The sequence below is a fragment of the Hippopotamus amphibius genome, chromosome 8 (genome assembly GCF_030028045.1).
Source record: "Hippopotamus amphibius kiboko isolate mHipAmp2 chromosome 8, mHipAmp2.hap2, whole genome shotgun sequence".
Classification (NCBI taxonomy): domain Eukaryota; kingdom Metazoa; phylum Chordata; class Mammalia; order Artiodactyla; family Hippopotamidae; genus Hippopotamus; species Hippopotamus amphibius.
The window spans coordinates 119,652,991-119,672,665 of NC_080193.1; the positions used below are offsets into that span (position 1 = coordinate 119,652,991).

Here is a 19,675-nt window from a genome sequence, read left to right on the forward strand (position 1 = left end):
AGAGAGAGAGACATTTTCATAAGTATTTACATAGAGTGTGATAAATGACACCACATTCTCCTACTTCTCACTCTTTAGCTGCAGCTGCTTGAATTACTTCATGAGTTGTATCTTTGACAATCCCTTAAGTGATCCAGAGGGCCCTGATCTTGCCTCTCTATTCACTTCTAGACAAGCTCATCCTCACCCAAGGCTTCAATTACCATTGATATGATGATTATTTGTATCCACATTTAGTTTTAGCCCAAACTCTTCTCCTGAGGACCAAGCTTATATTCAATTGAGAACTAGGGGTGTCTACTCCATGTCACCTCCTCCCCCCGTGTTCACTTCCTCACTGAATGGTGCAGTCAGTCACACAGTTGCCAATTCACCAAGTCAGAAACTTGGGTTGCCTTTTCTTATTCCCCTACATCTAAACACAATCATCAAATTATATTGATTTTGTGTTCTTGGTATTTAAAATCTCTGTCCACTTCTTTTCATACATATTACCATTATTTAGATAAGGTAGCCATCTCCTCTTAACATAAACGACTGCATCAGATTTCTACCTGGCTCTCCCTTCTTCCAATCTTTGTTTCTATCCATTCTAGGCAGCCAGTCATCTTTCTAAAATGTAGAACTAGTTATATCATATCTCTGCTTAAATCCATGAATGCCTTTGCTTTGCCTCCAGGATAGAGTCCAAATTAATGTACCTGACAGATGAAACATAATTTGGACCCTTGGTGCCCTCTCCAGCCTCAAGTCTCATTCCTTTCTACACTCAACATTCCAGTTAACCTGAAATTCTTGCTTTCTAAGAATGAATAAGGCTCTCTCTTATTTCAGAGTCCATGAATACATTTGCTGGTTCCTGGGCTTGGAATGTTGTTAACACCTCTTTATTTGTATAACTATTTCTTCTAAATCTAGATCTCAATGAAGAGCTTGCTTTCTCTAACCTCAGAAAATTATTCCATCTATGTGTTCTTCCTAAGTATAATCATACTCATCTCTTATGGTAGTCAGTCTCCAAGACAGCCCCCAGTGCTCCCTACCTCAGGTACTCATACTACTGTTGTACCAGGGTTGGTGTATGTGACCAACAGAATATGGTGGATGTGATGGTTTATAGTATCTGAGATCAGCTTATCATTGCTTCTGTGTATGTGTGTGTCTCTCTCTGATAATTCGTTCTGACAGAAGTGAGCAGCTGTACAGAGGGCCCTCTTGGTGAGGAACTAAGGCCTCCTGACTATGCCAGGAGTCAACCTGGAACCAAATCTGCCAGCTGCAGTCTAACCTTCAGATGACTATAGTCCTTGCCTACCCTGACTGCAGCCTCACGAGAAAATCTGAGCCAGAACCACTCAGCTAAGCCATTCTCAGCTTTCTGAACACCAGAAACTGTGAGCTAATAAATGTTTGTTGTTTTAAGCTGCTAAGTTTTGGAGTAATTTAGTATTCAGAAATAGGTAATACTCCTCACTTCAGACATTTTAAAAGTTGCCCATCTACTTATCTGTTTTCTCTACTAGTTCATAACTTTAAGATAAAGAATAGTTCATATTTTTTCCTACTCTCTAGTACTGTACCTGGCACATAAACCTCTATTTAAATCCAATACTCAATACCTATTTAAATCCAAAGGAATAACACAAGTTATGCTATATAGTGACAACAAAGAAAAGGAAGTACTTGGGTATTCATGGTATATTCCAGAGAGAAAATGCTTTTATGAAGTTTTGAAGGGTGACTTGGAGTTTGTTAAATATTTTGAGGGGCAGAAAGAAATGATTACAATGCAGGAGGAAGAAAAATCTTGTGTAAAGGCACAGGAGTGAAAGAACATGACATTTCAATGATCCACAAGTAGCCAGAGCTAAGATTCTTTGGAGGGGCAGAGGTGCGAGGTGAGGCTGGAAAAACAGGCAGAGGCAGAGAGTGAATGTATCCTATTCATTTAACAGCTAATTAATGAGTCCCTACTATGCACCAGCATTCTAGGTGCTGGAAATAGAGTGGCGAGCAAGACAATGTCATTGCTCCTAGGCGAACTATATACACTACCAAATGTAAAACAGATATCTAGTGGGAAGTTGCTGCATAACATAGGGAGATCAACTCGATGATGGGTGATGACTTAGAGGGCTGGGATAGGGAGGGTGGGAGGGAATCATGGCAGGGAGGGGATATGGGGATATATGTATAAATACAGCTGATTCACTTTGGTGTACAGTAAAAACTGGCACAACAGTGTGAAGCAATTATATTCCAATGAAGAGATTAAAAAAAATAAAAGCGATCAGTATTTTCAAGGCAAAAATATTGACATGTGGATGTTCTAGGTATTCTAGGGTAATAAATCTGCAAATAAAACAAGTAATTAATTGTAAAGAGAAAATGCTATGAGACAGACAATTATACTGGAGAATATTAAAGAAGATGAAAGAGATGATGGACCTAAAATAAGGCAGCAAGCATAGAATATAGGGGGAATCTGAGCAATATTTCAGAGGTGAAAAAGAACAGAACTCCATTATTAAAACTTGGGTCATTTCTAGCACTTCCAGGAGGTGGCACAGTTTAGCGTGACTATAAGCCTAGGCAGACATATTTGGATAAAATCTACCTTGAGCAGTTACTAACTGTCGTGGGCAAGTTACTTTATCTTTTTGAGCCTCAGCTTTCTCCCTTGCTGGACTGTTGTGAAGATAAACACGGATATGTACAATATGCAAATGCCTTCAGAAAAACATCTCATTTATAAAAAATACTGAATAAACAGTAGTTACTGTTAAGTTTGTCAAGTCTTTGCTCACATAGTTCCTTCAGTCTACAGGGCCTCACTTGATTTTCTGTACTTGCTCTGGGAAATTGAGTATTTAAATGTCACCTTAATTCAAACATCACCTCCTGACCTATACTATGCAAAAGTCTCTTTACTTGATCTTATAATTTATACATAATGACTATTAGTGTTTTTCATATTTTCTTATAAATCTTCCTCCTCTCACCCACTACTAGATGATATTTTAAACTTTTTGAGAGCAGAGTCATGTCTTACAATTTTGCATTCCTAACACCTAAAAGAGGGCTTGTCAGGTAACAGGCATAGTATCAATATCTGTTATTTACTTTGTTATAGTTAGTAGTTTGTGTCTTTCTTTTGCTACATTTGATGTTTTTAGGACAGGGACGATGATGTATCCCAAACCCTAGGAAATGGAACTGTACTTACATGATGCAGGGCTAAAGTCCCAAACAAGCTGAAATGCAGACATATAAATTCAAGAGGGATACCCAAGCAGTTGATGGAGATGTTTGGTCATCTAGTGTTGGAAAAATCCAAAAGAATATCTGGAAATTGCCCAAAATGATTGAGAAGCTACATTTGGCACACTGAAATGGAAACCGTAGGTGTTGCTTATTTTTGTCAATAAGAAAGACCTTTAAATTCCTTATTAGCCTGACAAGTCATCAGAGCTCTTGCTGAAACAGTGATCAAAATACTGGGCAGAAAAAAGGGATTTATTTTAAAAAGGAGAGTAAAGAAGATAAAACAACTATATATATATGTATGTATGTATGTATATATGTATGTGTGTGTATATATATTTTTTTCATCTTTCCCCGCAAGAAACAAATCTACTAATAAACGAGTGAAGTTATTTTTCATAATCATGTCCATATAAAACAAGGTAAAAAGTAGAATTAAGAATTATTATTTGAAAATGGAAAAATTTTTATCATTTTTTCCCCTTCTTACCATGATGAATTTCAAATTCTTTGGTTCCTTGTCCTTTAAATACTGCTAGACATGGCTGAAAAACATAGAGATTACTACAGATGTCTGGTGCAGAGGAACAGTCAAACTTGCCAACCTAAAGTAGAAAGAGAAGGTTCAACTATTGAAAAAATCTTATCCACTCAGTTTAATATTCGTAAGGATAATCCAAAAATGATATCGCTATAACACAGCTTCTAAACAGAAGTTAATGGACCATGAAAATGAGACAGAAATCATTAATTCATATTTAACACTGAAACTAAATTTAGTTAAAAAAAATGCCTCCTAGAGATTTCAAAAACCTGAGAGGAAATTTCCAAAACATATTAAATTTTATATTAAAAGTTTTAAGAAAATATATTAAATTGTTTAAGAAACCCACCCTTCTAAAAATGTAGAGGATATTTATATTATCTTGGGGAGAGAGATAACATCTTAAGACCCTAGAAGCAGAAATAATAAAGAAAAGGTTCACATTTTCATACAGTATGGAAAAAAATCTAGTAGGCAAATGATAAACAAAAAAACAACAAAAAAAAATTGCAGCATTTAAAACAGAGGATCTATTAAGAAATAAAAAGATAAACATCCTATCAGGAGAAGGAAAATAAGCCAGGGATACACATAGAAAATAAAGTAGAAAACAAACAATGAGTATTATTAACATATCACTTTTGGTCTATCAGAATAGTGCTGATTCATTAAAAAAATCATACACCATGATCAAGTGGGGTTTATCCCTGGGATGCAAGGATTCTTCAATATATGCAAATCAATCAACGTGATACATCATATCAACAAACTGAAGGATAAAAACCATACGATCATTTCAATAGATGCAGAAAAAGCTTTTGACAAAGTTCAACATCCATTTATGATAAAAGCTCTCCAGAAAATGGGCACAGAAGGAAATTACCTCAACATAATAAAAGCCATATATGAGAAACCAAAAGCCAACATCATTCTCAATGGGGAAAAACTGGAAGAATTCCCTCTAAGAACAGGAACAAGACAAGTGTGTCCACTCTCACCACTATTATTCAACATAGTTTTGGAAGTTTTAGCCACAGCAATCAGAGAAGAAAAAGAAATAAAAGGAATCCAAATTGGAAAAGAAGAAGTAAAATTGTCACTCTTTGCAGATGACATGATATTATATATAGAAAACCCTAAAGACTCTACCAGAAAACTGCTAGCACTAATTGATGAGTTTAGTAAAGTAGCAGGATACAAAATTAATGCACAGAAATCTCTTGCATTCCTATACACTAACAACAGAAGAGCAGAAAGAGAAATTAAGGAAACTCTCCCATTCACCACTGCAACACAAAGAATAAAATACCTAGGAATAAACCTGCCTAAGGAGGCAAAAGATCTGTATGCAGAAAACTTTAAGACATTGATGAAAGAAATCAAAGACAACACAAACAGATGGAGGGACATATCATGTTCCTGGATTGGAAGAATCAACATAGTGAAAATGACTGTACTACTACCAAAGCAATTTACAGATTCAATGCAATCCCGATCAAATTACCAATGGCATTTTTCACAGAACTAGAGCAAGAAATCTTACGATTTGTATGGAAACGCAAAAGACCCCGAATAGCCAAAGCAATCTTGAGAAGGAAAAATGGAGTTGGTGGAATCCGGCTTCCTGACTTCAAACTATACTACAAGGCCATAGTGATCAAGACAGTATGGTACTGGCACAAAAATAGAAAGGAAGATCAATGGAATAGAATAGAGAACTCAGAAGTAAGCCCAAACACATATGGGCACCTTATCTTTGACAAAGGAGGCAAGAGTATACAATGGAAAAAAGACAGCCTCTTCAATAAGTGGTGCTGGGAAAATTGGACAGCAACATGTGAAAGAATGAAATTAGAACACTTCCTAACACCATACACAAAAATAAACTCCAAATGGATTAAAGACCTACATGTAAGGCCAGACACTATCAAACTCCTAGAGGAAAACATAGGCAGAACACTCTATGACATACATCAAAGCAACATCCTTTTTGACCCACCTCCTAGAATCAGGGAAATAAAATCAAGAATAAACGAATGGGACCTCATGAAACTTAAAAGCTTTTGCATAGCAAAAGAAACCATAAACAAGACTAAAAGGCAACCCTCAGAATGGGAAAAAATAATTGCCTATGAAACAACGGACAAAGGATTAACCTCCAAAATATACAAGCAGCTCATGAAGCTTAATACCAAAAAAGCAAATAACCCAATCCACAAATGGGCAGAAGACCTAAATAGACATTTCTCCAAAGAAGACATACAGATGGCCAACAAACACATGAAAAGATGTTCAACATCACGCATCATCAGAGAAATGCAAGTCAAAGCCACAATGAGGTATCACCTCACACCAATCAGAATGGCCATCATCACAAAGTCTGGAAACCACAAATGTTGGAGAGGGTGTGGAGAAAAGGGAACTCTCCTGCACTGTTGGTGGGACTGTAAGTTGGTACAGCCACTATGGAAAACAATTTGGAGGTTCCTTAAAAAACTACAAATAGAACTACCATATGATCCAGTAATCCCACTCCTGGGCATATACCCAAAGAAAACCATAATCCCAAAAGAAACTTGTACCATAATGTTTATTGCAGCACTCTTTACAATAGCCAGGACATGGAAGCAACCGAAATGCCCATCAACAAATGAATAGATACAGAAGATGTGGCATATATATACAATGGAATATTACTCAGCTATAAAAAGGGATGAGATGGAGCTATATGTAATGAGGTGGATAGAACTACAATCTGTCATACAGAGTGAAGTAAGCCAGAAAGAGAAGGACAAATATTGTATGCTAACTCACATATACGGAATCGAAAAATGGTACTGATGAACTCAGTGACAAGAACAAGGATGCAGATACAGAGAATGGACTGGAGAACTCGAGGTATGGGCGGGGGGTAAAGGGGAAACTGAGAGGAAGCGAGAGAGTAGCACAGACATATATATACTACCAACTGTAAAACAGTCAGTGGGAAGTTGTTGTATAACAAAGGGAGTCCAACTCGAGGATGGAAGATGCCTTAGAGGACTGGGGCAGGGAGGGTGGGGGGGACTCGGGGCAGGGGGGAGTCAAGGAAGGGTGGGAATATGGGGATATGTGTATAAAAACAGGTGATTGAACCTGGTGTACCCCCCCAAAAAAAAAAATTATAAAAAAAAAAAAAAAAAAGAATAGTGCTGATTATAAAGAATGATAATACCAGGGCTGGCACTGGTATAGAGAAATGGTCAATCACATGCTGTCAGTAAGAATACAAATTGATATAAACTTTCTGGAAGACTCTGGTAACGAGGATACAAAACTTTTAAGAAAATATATAACCTTGGTTAAAAAAATTCCTCATACTGCATTTTTGCAGTATATCTTTGTGATATAAAAATGGAAGCAACTTAAGTTGCCAATAAAGAGGATTTGTGAAACAATTATGGTATAACCATACAGTGAAATACAGCTTAGTCTTTAGGATGATGACTGACACATATATATACACACATATAGACATATATATTACACTGGTATGTGGAAAAGTTTATATCACTAAATGGAAAATTTTACAAAAGAGAATACAGTGAATCTAATTTGATTAAAAAGCATACATATAAATTTACATGTGTGTCTATTACAGTGGCCATTACAATATGCATATATATATGTACACACATATACATATATGCCCACATACACATACCCACACTTTAAAAGCTTGAAAGGTTAGAACAGTAAATTCTTAGGTTTATTAACAGTGGTGAAAATATGGATAATTTTTAGATATCTATTTTAATTCATTTTTGTGCTTATTTACATATATTAATTTAAAATAATAAACATGAATTACTTACATAAAGAAATAATTTAAAAAAGGGAAAGATAGCCTACTCTATAGTATGTATTCCAGAAAAACTATCATACAGATTTATCACATACCAACTACTCAAGAGAAATGAAGGTTAACCTTTTTCAGCTATCATTTTAATTATTGATAGAAAAAAGAAAATGCAACAGAAGAATAAAAGCATTTGGGGTTTCTTAACCTAGAATTTCAAATAAGCATTTTTATGTTTTTTAAAACATAACTTTATGTACTAAATTAAGAAGAAAGCACAGAAGCGGAAGGCTAGGCAGAATACACTTTTCTTACTTGAATATGTTCATTTTTAAGTAGAGTTTTCAGTTTCTTCAACTCAGGATCATTTGAATTTTCATTTTTTCCAAAATGAAAAAATAAGAGCCACCGATGATGAGCCAAGCGATCCTTGAAAGTGATTAAAAAAGAAGGTGACAAAGGAAAAGAAACATCAGAGATGGGAAATCCTGAGTTCTATCAAGAATTTTTATTTCTTTGACTTTAACTATCCTACCCATTACTTTAAAATATTGTCCAAAATTCAGACCCAGTCATACTCTTATTTTGTAGTTTATTTGGAATAATGCTATATAATTATATAATATTATACAAAAAAAGTCACTAAATCATAAAATCTTAAAGTAGATGACTGTGCCAAGAAAAAATATGATTTTAATAACACAGAGCTAATAAGTTGAAACGTACAGGAAGTCTGATTTTTTCAGGTTTAACAAAAAGTTTGGTAGGGATATAGACTTAGAAAACTCTAGGATCAATAAGCAGAAAGAAAAGGATTGATTCTACTACAAACTGATTACTTCTAAAGTTGCTTATTAATTCTCAGTGAACAATACAAATAGCTCTGTAAGTGAGAACACAGAGTTCCAGATCAGATTCAAAGTTGCTTTGTGATCAAACTCTTGCCTTTTCTGGTGCTCCTCCTGAAGCCTACCTTCAGGACTAGTTAGGTCTCCAAAACTACAGATCCACCCTGAAGTTGCAACCCCAGCAACCCTGGCATTAAGAGTTTAACCTGAATCAATTGACATACATAAAGTCCTCTGAAGCTGCTACTTATTCTCTGAAATGAATAAAACAAATGCTGATTTTAAAATGTTAAGATCTGAAATGTTACCAACATTTAATACTGTTTCTTATTTAAAAAAAAAAAAATTACCTCTAGTGTGTTTGCCGAAAGTAGTTCAAAATCTGGAAGGTTATCTATTATTTCCAAATATATTTCTTTAGCATCCAATGAATTAAGAAACTAGAATAAGAGAATCATATTGTAATCTTTTTAATCAACATTCATTTATTTTAGTGCATTAGTTTTTCAGTTTTGAGAGCAATAACTTTTAAAGAAAAAAATTATAGAAGTTAGTTTTCAAGCTATTATCCTAAATGTTGTCCTTCCTACCCGCCTCCCCCCCAAAAAAGAAAAAAAAAAGACAGTTATCACATTTTGACAATTATTAAACTGGGTTGTTTCTTTAAAAAATGGTGATGTAAAATAAATTTCATTATTAGGTATTTCATTACCTGGAATTTTCTATTAACTGTGCTGTGTATTCTACGATACTCCTTAAAATAACCTGGAGTGACCTCTGGCTCATCTGGAAAAAGCTGTAGTGTGTTCAGTTTAGTTTTAGTGTTAACCATGCTTTACAGAATGCCAATGCTTTACAAATTCTTTAAAAATTGTTAAAACACTATAATACTTGATGACCTAAGATGCTTCACACCCGAATCAACAATTAATAGGAATTAAGATAAGAAAAACTTATTATTGGAAAACTAGAGTAGACCTTGTTTATTATAGAGGTTTTTAGAAATAATGTCCCCAAACTGAACCACTTAGGAGTTTTGCAGAGTAAAATTTATATATATAAAAGATATATTTTAAATTAAATATATTGTAGATCTAGGTCTCAATTTAAAACACAAATAAAATAGACACATCTCAATTCTAACAAACCTTCTTTATTCCTGTCCATATTTTATCCTCAGCATATTTTTCTCATAGAACTCTCTTGGCTGGTCTAATTCTCATGGAGGCAGCTGCTATTACAAAGAATGCAGCAATAGTTACATCAAGAAAATGTATACAGGGGTCGATGGAAAAGTTTATTGTTTGTCTTTAATTATAAACTATTTGACAATTCAAATATTACTTGAAAGATCTAAAACTCCATTAAAAATTTGTAGGAACTACCATTGTATTCAGTTTGTGTTCAACATGAGAATGATCATGTGGATAGAAACAATGTGTGTAACATAAGAACAGAAAACTCAGCTTTTCTGCTTAAAAAAAATCTATAGTGTATTCTCAAAAATCTATGAAATAATTTGTTACCGAAGGGCTTAAAAGGCCAAAACAAAATTTTCATGTCTTAGTACTATAGCTCATTTACTCGTCACATTCAACAAGATTTTACTAAAAATACTCCCACAGCAGCTTATATAAATATGTAAGTTATAAGTCCACTAGAACCTCCTTATAAACCTATTTGTTTCAGAGTAAAATTTGGCAGTTACATCTATAAGGGTATTGTTCAGCCTCTGAATTTCATCTGCCAGACATATTTAGCTGGCATAGTGTTTTACATTTTTTTAAAACTTGAATGCTTTCAGCAGGGACAAGGACTTTTAATTCATCACTCTGTGCTGTCACATTTCTAACATCACTTATTTATATTTCCTAAGATCATATCAAAAAGCCCAAAGATCTCACTGAAATATGAGATTGCAGTACTGAAGGAAAGAGCCTATACTAAGTGTTGGCCACAGTACAGGCAATCCCTATGAGCTAATGGCAGAGCGTAAATAAACCCAGCTTTTTGGGGCATTCTGGCAATATGAATTGAATTTAAAATAGTTGCAGCCATCTCATTCTAAACAGACAATGGAAGAAGTGCACAAAAGTGAACAAGATAGTTCATTACAACACTGCTTATAATCATGAAATGTAGAAACAACTTAACTATCTATCAAGAGGACTGATTAAACTCAGTATGTTACATTTGGTCAAAGGACTACTATTCAGGAATTGTTGGTGTATTTTTGATTGATATATATATATATATTTATAGGAATTACTGTATATAGTACTACTCAGGGACACACACACACACACAGTATAAGGGACATGAGTAGGCACTATATACAGTACTTATGTGCCAGATACTCTTCTAGGCATTTGGGATATATTATTAGTGGAAAATCCAAACTTAAAATTTACTGCAGAAGAAAAATGAAAGAGTAAATAAATAAGTAAATTATAATGTATGTTATAAGGTGGTAAATGCAATGGAGGTGGATTATGGAAATATTTTAAAGACAGAGCCACAGATTTTCCTGATGAATAGGGTATAGGTTATATGGTATGAGAAAAAAAAGAGGGGTCAAGAACGACTCCAAGGTATTTGGCCTTAATGATAAAACATGAAGTTTTCATCAACTGAGATGGGGAAAAACTGGGCAGAGCAGATGTATGGGGAAAAATCAAGAGTATAGTTACAGATCTAAGTTTGAGACAATTAATATCTCAGGGGAGATACTGCACAGGCTGGAGAATATCCATGTCTGGAGTGGAGGGCAGAGGTCTGGGCCAAAGGCAAACTGGTGAATTGTCTGCATGAAGTCATAATTGTATGCACATGTAAGCAGAGATCCAGAAGGGTATGTACCAAGATTTGATGATGCCTGCCTATGGGTGATTTAGTTTTAATGAACTTTGCATATTCCTTTATACATTTATATACCAAATATAAATTTCAGTAATATGTATAATCTTTATCAATATCAAAAAAGGAAAAGTTAAAATACAGAAAACTACAGGTAATTTGTCTTATATCAGAGTCTTTTTTTCTTTGTGGGTTCCCTAGGGACCTATCTGATATCCCAGTATTTGTCTCAGCTCCTTGACAACTACCTTGAACCTCAGTTTCCTCATTCATAAAATTAGGAAGGTGAACCACACCAGTAGATCACCAAACTGAGTTAATACCAGAATCAAACAGTGTGTTTTAAAAAAACAGATATCAGATTCCATCTAAACCTACCAATGATCTATATTTTAACATTAAAAAATACACAAACAAATGGAAACCAATAAATATTCATTTAACCTAAGAATGTATTCCATACCTTTGGGATTTTTAAAAATGTAATGGTTTATGCTAGTTTTAAAATAATCCTTATAGCTTCACTTTATAAACCAAAGCATTAAAAAGAATCCCAGAAATTAAACATTTGTTCTAAATAAGTGTTCTACAATCAGATGATATAAACTGGTTCATTTTTTTGCTCATTGTTTACAAAAATGATGTATTTGAATATGTGTGTGTATTTATATATAAGGAAATTAAAGTGATTCATACCAAAATACCACTTTTCTCTTTGTTATTTAAAGTGGCTCCAGGAGGAAAATAGGCAGTAGTACTTGTTGCAATATCCAAACTTTTACAAAGGTTGTCCTGGGTGGCACAGTCCATCCATCCTACATTAACAAGACCTTCCTAAAATGGAAAGAAACAAAAAATAGATACTGTTGTGAGTGGAAGAAAAAGTTAAATGGATTTATATTTAGCAAAAACACAACTTTCATACTGTAAATTAAACTTTTAAAAAGAACACAAAAAATGATGCAGATTTGAATAACAATTAATAAATTTGATCTGCTATAAAAATTACACCTTACACAGGAAACATTTTCAAGCATACACATAACATTAACAATCTTCATGAGTGGCATACTCCCAACCCAGAGAGGCAGCTTTGATAGTGTTAGTGTCAACAACACACAGGCTGTACTCCCTGACCATAATGTGATGAGAGCAAAATAACAAAATAACAAAAAATAAAGTTTGGAAATGACAAAAACACTAATACATAACTCTCTGGTTAAAGAGGAACTCAAATTATGGAACACTTAGAAGTGAATGATAATGAAAGCACCACATGTTAAAATGTATTGAACACAGGTAATTAGTTAAAAAGAAACTTATAGCTATGACTACATTTACCAGAAAACAATAAAGATTACAAATAAATGAGATAAATGTTCAAGAAACCACCAAAGAAAATATCTGGAATCAGTTTTTAAATGTGTTTCTTAACATGGTGATACAGTTTTGCAAAATAATTGGTGCTTACCAACATTCCACTTAACCTGAGACGAGTCTGGGAAGTCAAACAATCTGGTGGGGGGAAGAAAGACCTCATGAGGCAACTTCAGCTTCATTAAGTATACTTTCATTTGTCATTCCCCTAAACCATCATGTTGATTCTTTAGGCAATTAACTGTGCTGTACTGGTAAATACTGAGATCTTTATTTACTAGGTAGACATAGAGGTCAATGTCTCATTCTTCTACCTCCTCCTTCCCTCCCTCTCCTCAGTCTTTTACTCTCTCCCCTTAGTTTCTCAGGATTTCCAGCTAAAGAAAAAAAGAAGGAATTCCCTCTCAAGTACCTCTTTAGGATCTTATTCTCAAATGTCTCTCCCTATCAACAGTCCCCTTTATCCAAGGGATCTCATGATTTGGGTTAATAAAATGTAATGAACCTACCTGATAAATAACAACATACACAGGGAATCTTTAAAATACAATACAATCTTAAAATAGATTCTTCACAGTTTTTATGAAAGTCCCATAAATATGAATGCTAGGATACGAGACAGATTTAGAAGAAAGGGAGATGTAGCATCACAGAGCTTAGAGAGATGGGTAAAATCAATTTACCTACGGTAAAAGTAAAATAATGTCAGAAAGCTTTAAAAGTTTTCTTTATGTGTGGAATGGACATAAACATGTGCATTAGGCCAAAAGGAGACAAAACCCCTTGATGACAGACTAAGTTTAAGGTGATTTTTGCTACAAGGCAATACATTCCTAAGATGGGCCTTATCCCATGGGGTGAGTGGTTGATTTTAGTTGCAAGGTGGCAGTATCTTTTCAACATAGCAGCATAAAGGCTGAGAGATGAAATATGGGGAAAAGATCCATGTTTGGATTAAACATATGAAAACGTATTAATTTGGATATCTTCTAACACTGGGACCAATTTCTAACCAATCTTATTTCTTGACTACAGCTTACAGTCTGTGTAAGGTATTGAACTTCCAGCTTAATTTACTAGGGGAAAGGGTCCTAGAAATGGAAAGTTATCTTCAAACATATACTTTTTTTTTAAGGCCACACCATGACATGTAGGATCTTAGTTCCCTAACGAGGCATCCAACCTGTGCCTCCTGCATTGGGAGCATGCAGTCTTAACCACTGGACCATCAGGGAAGTCCCACAAATACATACTTTTATGAGGCAAAATTACATTTTTGAAATGAGTAAGTATGAAGGAAAGTCAGTAACAGCAAAAAGTTATTATTTTGGGAGGGTTATATCTGTCAACAACTAATTTTTTTGCAAAATGCCAAAGGCATTTGTAGCTATTTGGCAGTATAATTTACCATAAGTATAATTAAGCTGAAAAATCTGCCCACTGAACATAAACCAAGATACTTTAAGAAATTAGTAACTACAGGGCTTCCTAGGTGGCACAGTGGTTAAGGATCCACCTGCCAATGCAGGGGACTTGGGTTTGATCCCTGTCCCAGGAAGATCCCACGTGCTGCGGAGCAGCTAAGCCTGTGTGCCACAACTATTGAGCCTGCACTTTAGAGCCTGTGAGCCACAACTACTGAGCCCATGTGCTGCACCTACTGAAGCCCAAGCGCCTAGAGCCCATGCTCCACAACAAGAGAAGCCACAGTAATGAGGAGCCTGCACACCACGACAAAGAGTAGCCCCCGCTCATGGCAACTAGAGAAAGCCCACGTGCAGCAACAAAGATCCAACACAGCCAATAAATAAATAAATAAATAAATAAATTTATATATAAAAAAAAGAAATTAGTAACTACAGAGGAGAGATCAAGATGGCGGAGTAAGAAGACATGGAGCTCATCTCCCCTGACAAACATCAAAAATACATCTACATGTGGAACAATTCTCATGGAAAACTAACTGGAAAATGGCAAAAGAACTATATAACCAAGGCTATTAGAAAGATTTCCACATAACTGGGTATGATGGGAAACACATAGGGTCAGGACCCCTGCATGAGAGGGATCTGAAAGGAAGAGAAGGTCCCAATGGACAGACCCTCACCGTGGGGAGCAAGTGTGCTAAGCCACAGACTGGGCATTCCAGTCCTGGGGTCCTGCAAGGAGGAGACAAGCACCCTTGGCTGCTGGGAGAACTGCTGGGACAGATAGAAGGGCTAGAGGAGCCCAGATTCTACTCATGATGAGTATGCTGGTTTAACAACAATCAGGGTGGAGAGAGTTCTGCACTGCCTGCCACCTTGCCACACTCTCCAGTCTGAGCTGGTTGAACATCCTGGCTCCGCTCACCACTCCACACCACAGCTTGGTACTAGATCTGGGTCAACCAGGCCTGGGGAAGACTAGGCCTAACTATGCAGAGACAGACTGGGGGTCCTGGGATGTGATCTGGGTGGAGCGGAGGTGGCCACTATTAGCACTCACTCGGGTAGTGCCATAGGAGCACCCCACAGTTTGCTGCCCAGTGGAGCTAGTGCTCTGGCTCTACCCACTCCACACAGCAGCTCAGGCTTGGAGCTGGAGCAGACAGGTCCTGGGAGAAAAATGCCACAGAGTCAGCCCAGTGCTCTGGTGGTAGCACAGACACTTCAATTTCTGCAGCTACAACATCCCGACCCCCAGCCTAGCGAATGCTCCAGCCCCACCCACTCCACACCACAGCCAAGCTATGCGTAACAGGGGCTTCAGAAGGAGAAGAGAGAGAGAGAAGGGCATCGAAAATTTATTTGAAGAAACTATGGCTGAAAATTTCCCAAACCTAAATAAGCAAACAGAAATCCAGGTACAAGAAGCACAGAGGGTCCCAAACAAGATGAACCCAAACAGAGCCACAATAAGACATATCATAATTAAGATGGCAAAACTTAAAGATAAAAAGAGGATTCTAAAGGTAGCAAGAGAAAAACAAAGAGTTAATTACAAGGGAACCTCCATAAGGCTATCAGCTGATTTTCAGGCCAAAAGGGAATGGCATAATATACTAAAAGTCCTAAAAACCTGCAACCTAGGATACTCTAAACAGCAGGATTATCATTTAGAATAGAAGGAGAGGTAAAGAATTTCTCAGACAAGCAAAAACTAAAAGGATTCAGCAATACTAAACCTACCCTAAAAGAAATATTGAAAGGTCTTCTCTAAATGGAAAAGGAGCAAGAATCTATAGGAAAGGGAAAATCAAAATAGGCAAGGCAAATATACAATAAGGGTTGAAGACCACTTAAACAAGCTAGTATGTAGACCAAACAATCAAAAAAAAAAAAAAAATTGTAAAAGTGACTCTACAATAAAAAAGTAAAAGTATAAAGATATAAGATAGGATATCAAAATTGCAAAATAACCAGGAGGAGAATAAAAACGTACATCTTTTAGAATGGTTTGAACTTGAATGACTATCAGTTTAAATCAAACAGAGTTAGGGGTCAACAGACATGAATTCCATGGTAACCACAAATCAGAAACATAAAATAGATTCACAAAAACCAAAAAGAAAGGAAGTCAAGCATACAACAAAAGAAAATCATCAGACCAAAAGAAAAAAACAAAAATAAATAAAGAACTACAAAAACAACTGGAAAACAAGGATTAAAATGGTAGTAAGTACCTATCAACTACTTTAAATGTCAACAGACTAAATGCTTTGATCAAAAGAGTGGCTGATTGGATTAAAAAAACCCAAGAACTTGCAATATGCTGCCTACAGGAGACTTACTTCAGGATAAAAGATTCACACAGCCTGAAGGTGAGAAGGAAAATGATATATCATGCAAATGGGAATGACAAGAAAGCAGGGGTAACAATACTCATCAAACAAGGTAGACTAAGACAAAGGCCATAAAGAAAGACAAAGAAAGGCATTATATAATGATAAAGGGATCAATATGTTAAGAGGATATTACACTCATTAATATATGTACCCAATATAGGAGCACATAAATATATAAAGCAAATACAAAAAGACATAAAGGGAATAACTGACAATAATACAGTAATAATAGGAAACTTTAACACCCCTCTGACATCAATGGACAGATCATCCAGACAGAAAATCAAGAAGGAAACAGTGGTTTAAAATGATATGACAGACCAGTTGCACTTAATAGATTTCTACAGAATACTACATCCCCCAAAAACCCCAGAATACATTTCTTTCAAAGTGCACATGGAATGTTCTATAGGACAGACCACATGCTAGATCACAAAACAAGCCTCAACAAATTTAAGAGGATAGACGTTATGTCAAGTATCTTTTCTGACCACAATGATATGAAATAAAAAATTAACTATGAAAAGAAAAACAGAGAAAGAACAAACATATGGAGACTAAACAACATGCTGCTAAGAAACAAATGGGTCAAAGATGGAATCAAAGAAGAAATTAAAAAATACCTTGAGACCAAGGAAAATGAGAACACATTACAAAATCTCTGGCATGCAGCAAGAGCAATTTTCAGGGATAAGTTCATAGCAATACAGGCCTTCCACGAGGAACAAGAATAATTTAAAATGGACAACCTCACCAACCACCTAAAAGGATTAGGAAAAGAAGAACAAAGTGCAAAGTAAGCAGAAGGAAGGAAATAATAAAGATCAGAGAGAAATACATTAGATTAAAGAAAGAATGAAAAGATCAATAAAACCAAGAGCTGGTTTTTTGAAAAGATAGATAAAATCAATAAGCCATGCACATCAAGAAGAAAAGAGAGGACTCAAATTAAGAAATGAAAGAGAAATAACTGACACCACAGAAATACAAAAAAATCAGAAGAGAAATATAATGAACAGTTATATGCCCATGAATTGGACAACCTAGAAGAAATGTGCAAATTTTAAGAAACATATAGCTGGCACAACTAAGTCAACAAGAAACACAGTTTGAACAGACTAATCACTAGAAGTGAAACAGAACCTGTAATACGAAAAAAACAAACAAAAATAAAAACAAAAACTTTCTGCAAACAAAAGTCCAGGACCAGATGACTTCACTGAAGAATTCTACCAAACATAAAGAACTTATACTGATTCTTCTCAAACTATTTCAAAAACTTGAAGAAGAGGGAACACTCCCAAATTCATTCTACGAGGCCACTATTACCCTGATTACAAAACTAGACAAATAACACCATAAAAAAAGAAAATTACAGGCCAGTATCTATGATAAACATAGGTGCAAAAATCCTCAACAAAATACTAGCAAACTGAATCCAACAATACCTAAAAAGGATCATATACCATGATCAAGTTGGATTCATTCCAGGGTCACAAGGATGGTTCCACATATGCAAATCAAGCAATATGATACACTATATTAACAAAAGGAAAGACAAAAACCACATGATCACATGATCATTTCAATAGATGCAGAAAAAGCATGTCACAAAATTCAACATCCATTCATGATAAAAACTCTCACCAAAGTGGGTGTACAGGGAACATATTACGACATAATAAAGGCCGTTTACAACAAAGGCACAGCCAACATAATACTCAATGGTGAAAAGCTAAAGGGCTTCCCTCTAAATTCAGGAATAAGACAAAGATGCCCACTCTCATCGCCTCTGTTCAATAGAATATTGGAAGGCCTAGCCACAGGAATCAGACAAGGAAAAGAAATAAAATGTATTCAGATTGGAAGGGAAGAGGTAAAACTGTCACCCTTTGCAGATGACACAATACTCTATACAGAGAACCCTAAAGTCTTCAACCAAAAAGTATAAAAACTAATAAAGGAATATGGCAAGATTGCAAGATACAAAATTAATATACAGAAACGTTTCATGTTTCTATACACTAAAAATAAAATATAAAAGTTAAAAAAAAAAAACCCTGCTTAAAATCTCATCAAAAAAATTAAATACCTAAGAATAAACATAACCATGAAGGTGAAATACCTACATGCTGAAAACTATAGAACACTGGTAAAAGAAATGAAGATGATTCAAAGAAACAGAAAGATATTCCATGCTCTTGGACTGGAAGAATTAATGTTGTTAAAATGGCCATACTACCCAAAGCAATCTACAGACTTAATACAATCCCTGTGAAAATACCATTACATTTTTCACAGAATTAGACCAAATAATCCTAAAATTTATATGAAAACACAAAAGACTTAGAATTGCCAAAACAATTCTGAGGAAAAAGAACAAAGCTGGAGGCATAACCCATCACAACTTCAGAATATACTACAAAGTTACAGTAACCCAAACAGTGTGGTATTAGTACAAACAAAGACATATAGATCAACAGAACAGAAAGCCCAGAAATAAATAAACCCACACACCTATGGTCAATTAATCTATGACAAAGGAGACAACAATATAGAGAAAAGACAGTCTTCAACAAGTGGTACTGAGAAAGCTGGACAGCTACATGTAAATCAATGAAATCAGAACACTCCCTCACACCATATACCAACATAAATTCAAAACGGTTTTAAGGAGAGAGTGATCAATATGGCAGAGTAGTAGGACATGAAGCTTACCTTCTCCCACAAATACATCAAAAATACATCTAAATGTAGAAAGATTCTCACAGAATATCTACTGAACACTGCCATAAGACCTCACACTGCTGAAAGGGCAAGAAAATCTCCAAGTAACCGGGTAGGAAAAAAGAAAAAGGAGAAAGGAATCAAGACAGGACATGTGCCTCTGAGAGGGAGCTGTGAAAGAGTTCCAGTTCCAGCCCCCTCACTGGCAGGAAGACTGGCCAGGATGGAAGGGGCACTTCAGCGACTTGGAGCAGAGCGCAGCAGCTGGTTTACGGCAGCCAGAATGAAGGAAGAACTGCACAGGTGGTCAGTGCCACCTGAGGTGCACGTTTGCAGGTGTGGGCAGGGGCTGGAACTCAGGTTTTGAAGATCAGAACTGGGAAGAGGACTAGGGT

The 19,675-nt window shown here is 35.7% G+C and overlaps 1 protein-coding gene across 1 annotated transcript in view; it reads right to left on the bottom strand.

Annotated features, from left to right (window-relative positions):
* The window catches only part of DNAJC10 (DnaJ heat shock protein family (Hsp40) member C10), a 59,331-nt gene that overhangs the window by 19,317 nt on the left and 20,339 nt on the right, over positions 1–19,675 (bottom strand). The window contains exons 10-14 of the mRNA XM_057744995.1: positions 12,822–12,865; positions 12,047–12,184; positions 8,845–8,934; positions 7,962–8,075; positions 3,755–3,869 (exon numbers count right to left, since the gene is read on the bottom strand). Coding sequence (XP_057600978.1) covers positions 3,755–3,869; positions 7,962–8,075; positions 8,845–8,934; positions 12,047–12,184; positions 12,822–12,865 — 501 coding nt within the window. The remainder of the gene's footprint in view (positions 1–3,754; positions 3,870–7,961; positions 8,076–8,844; positions 8,935–12,046; positions 12,185–12,821; positions 12,866–19,675) is intronic.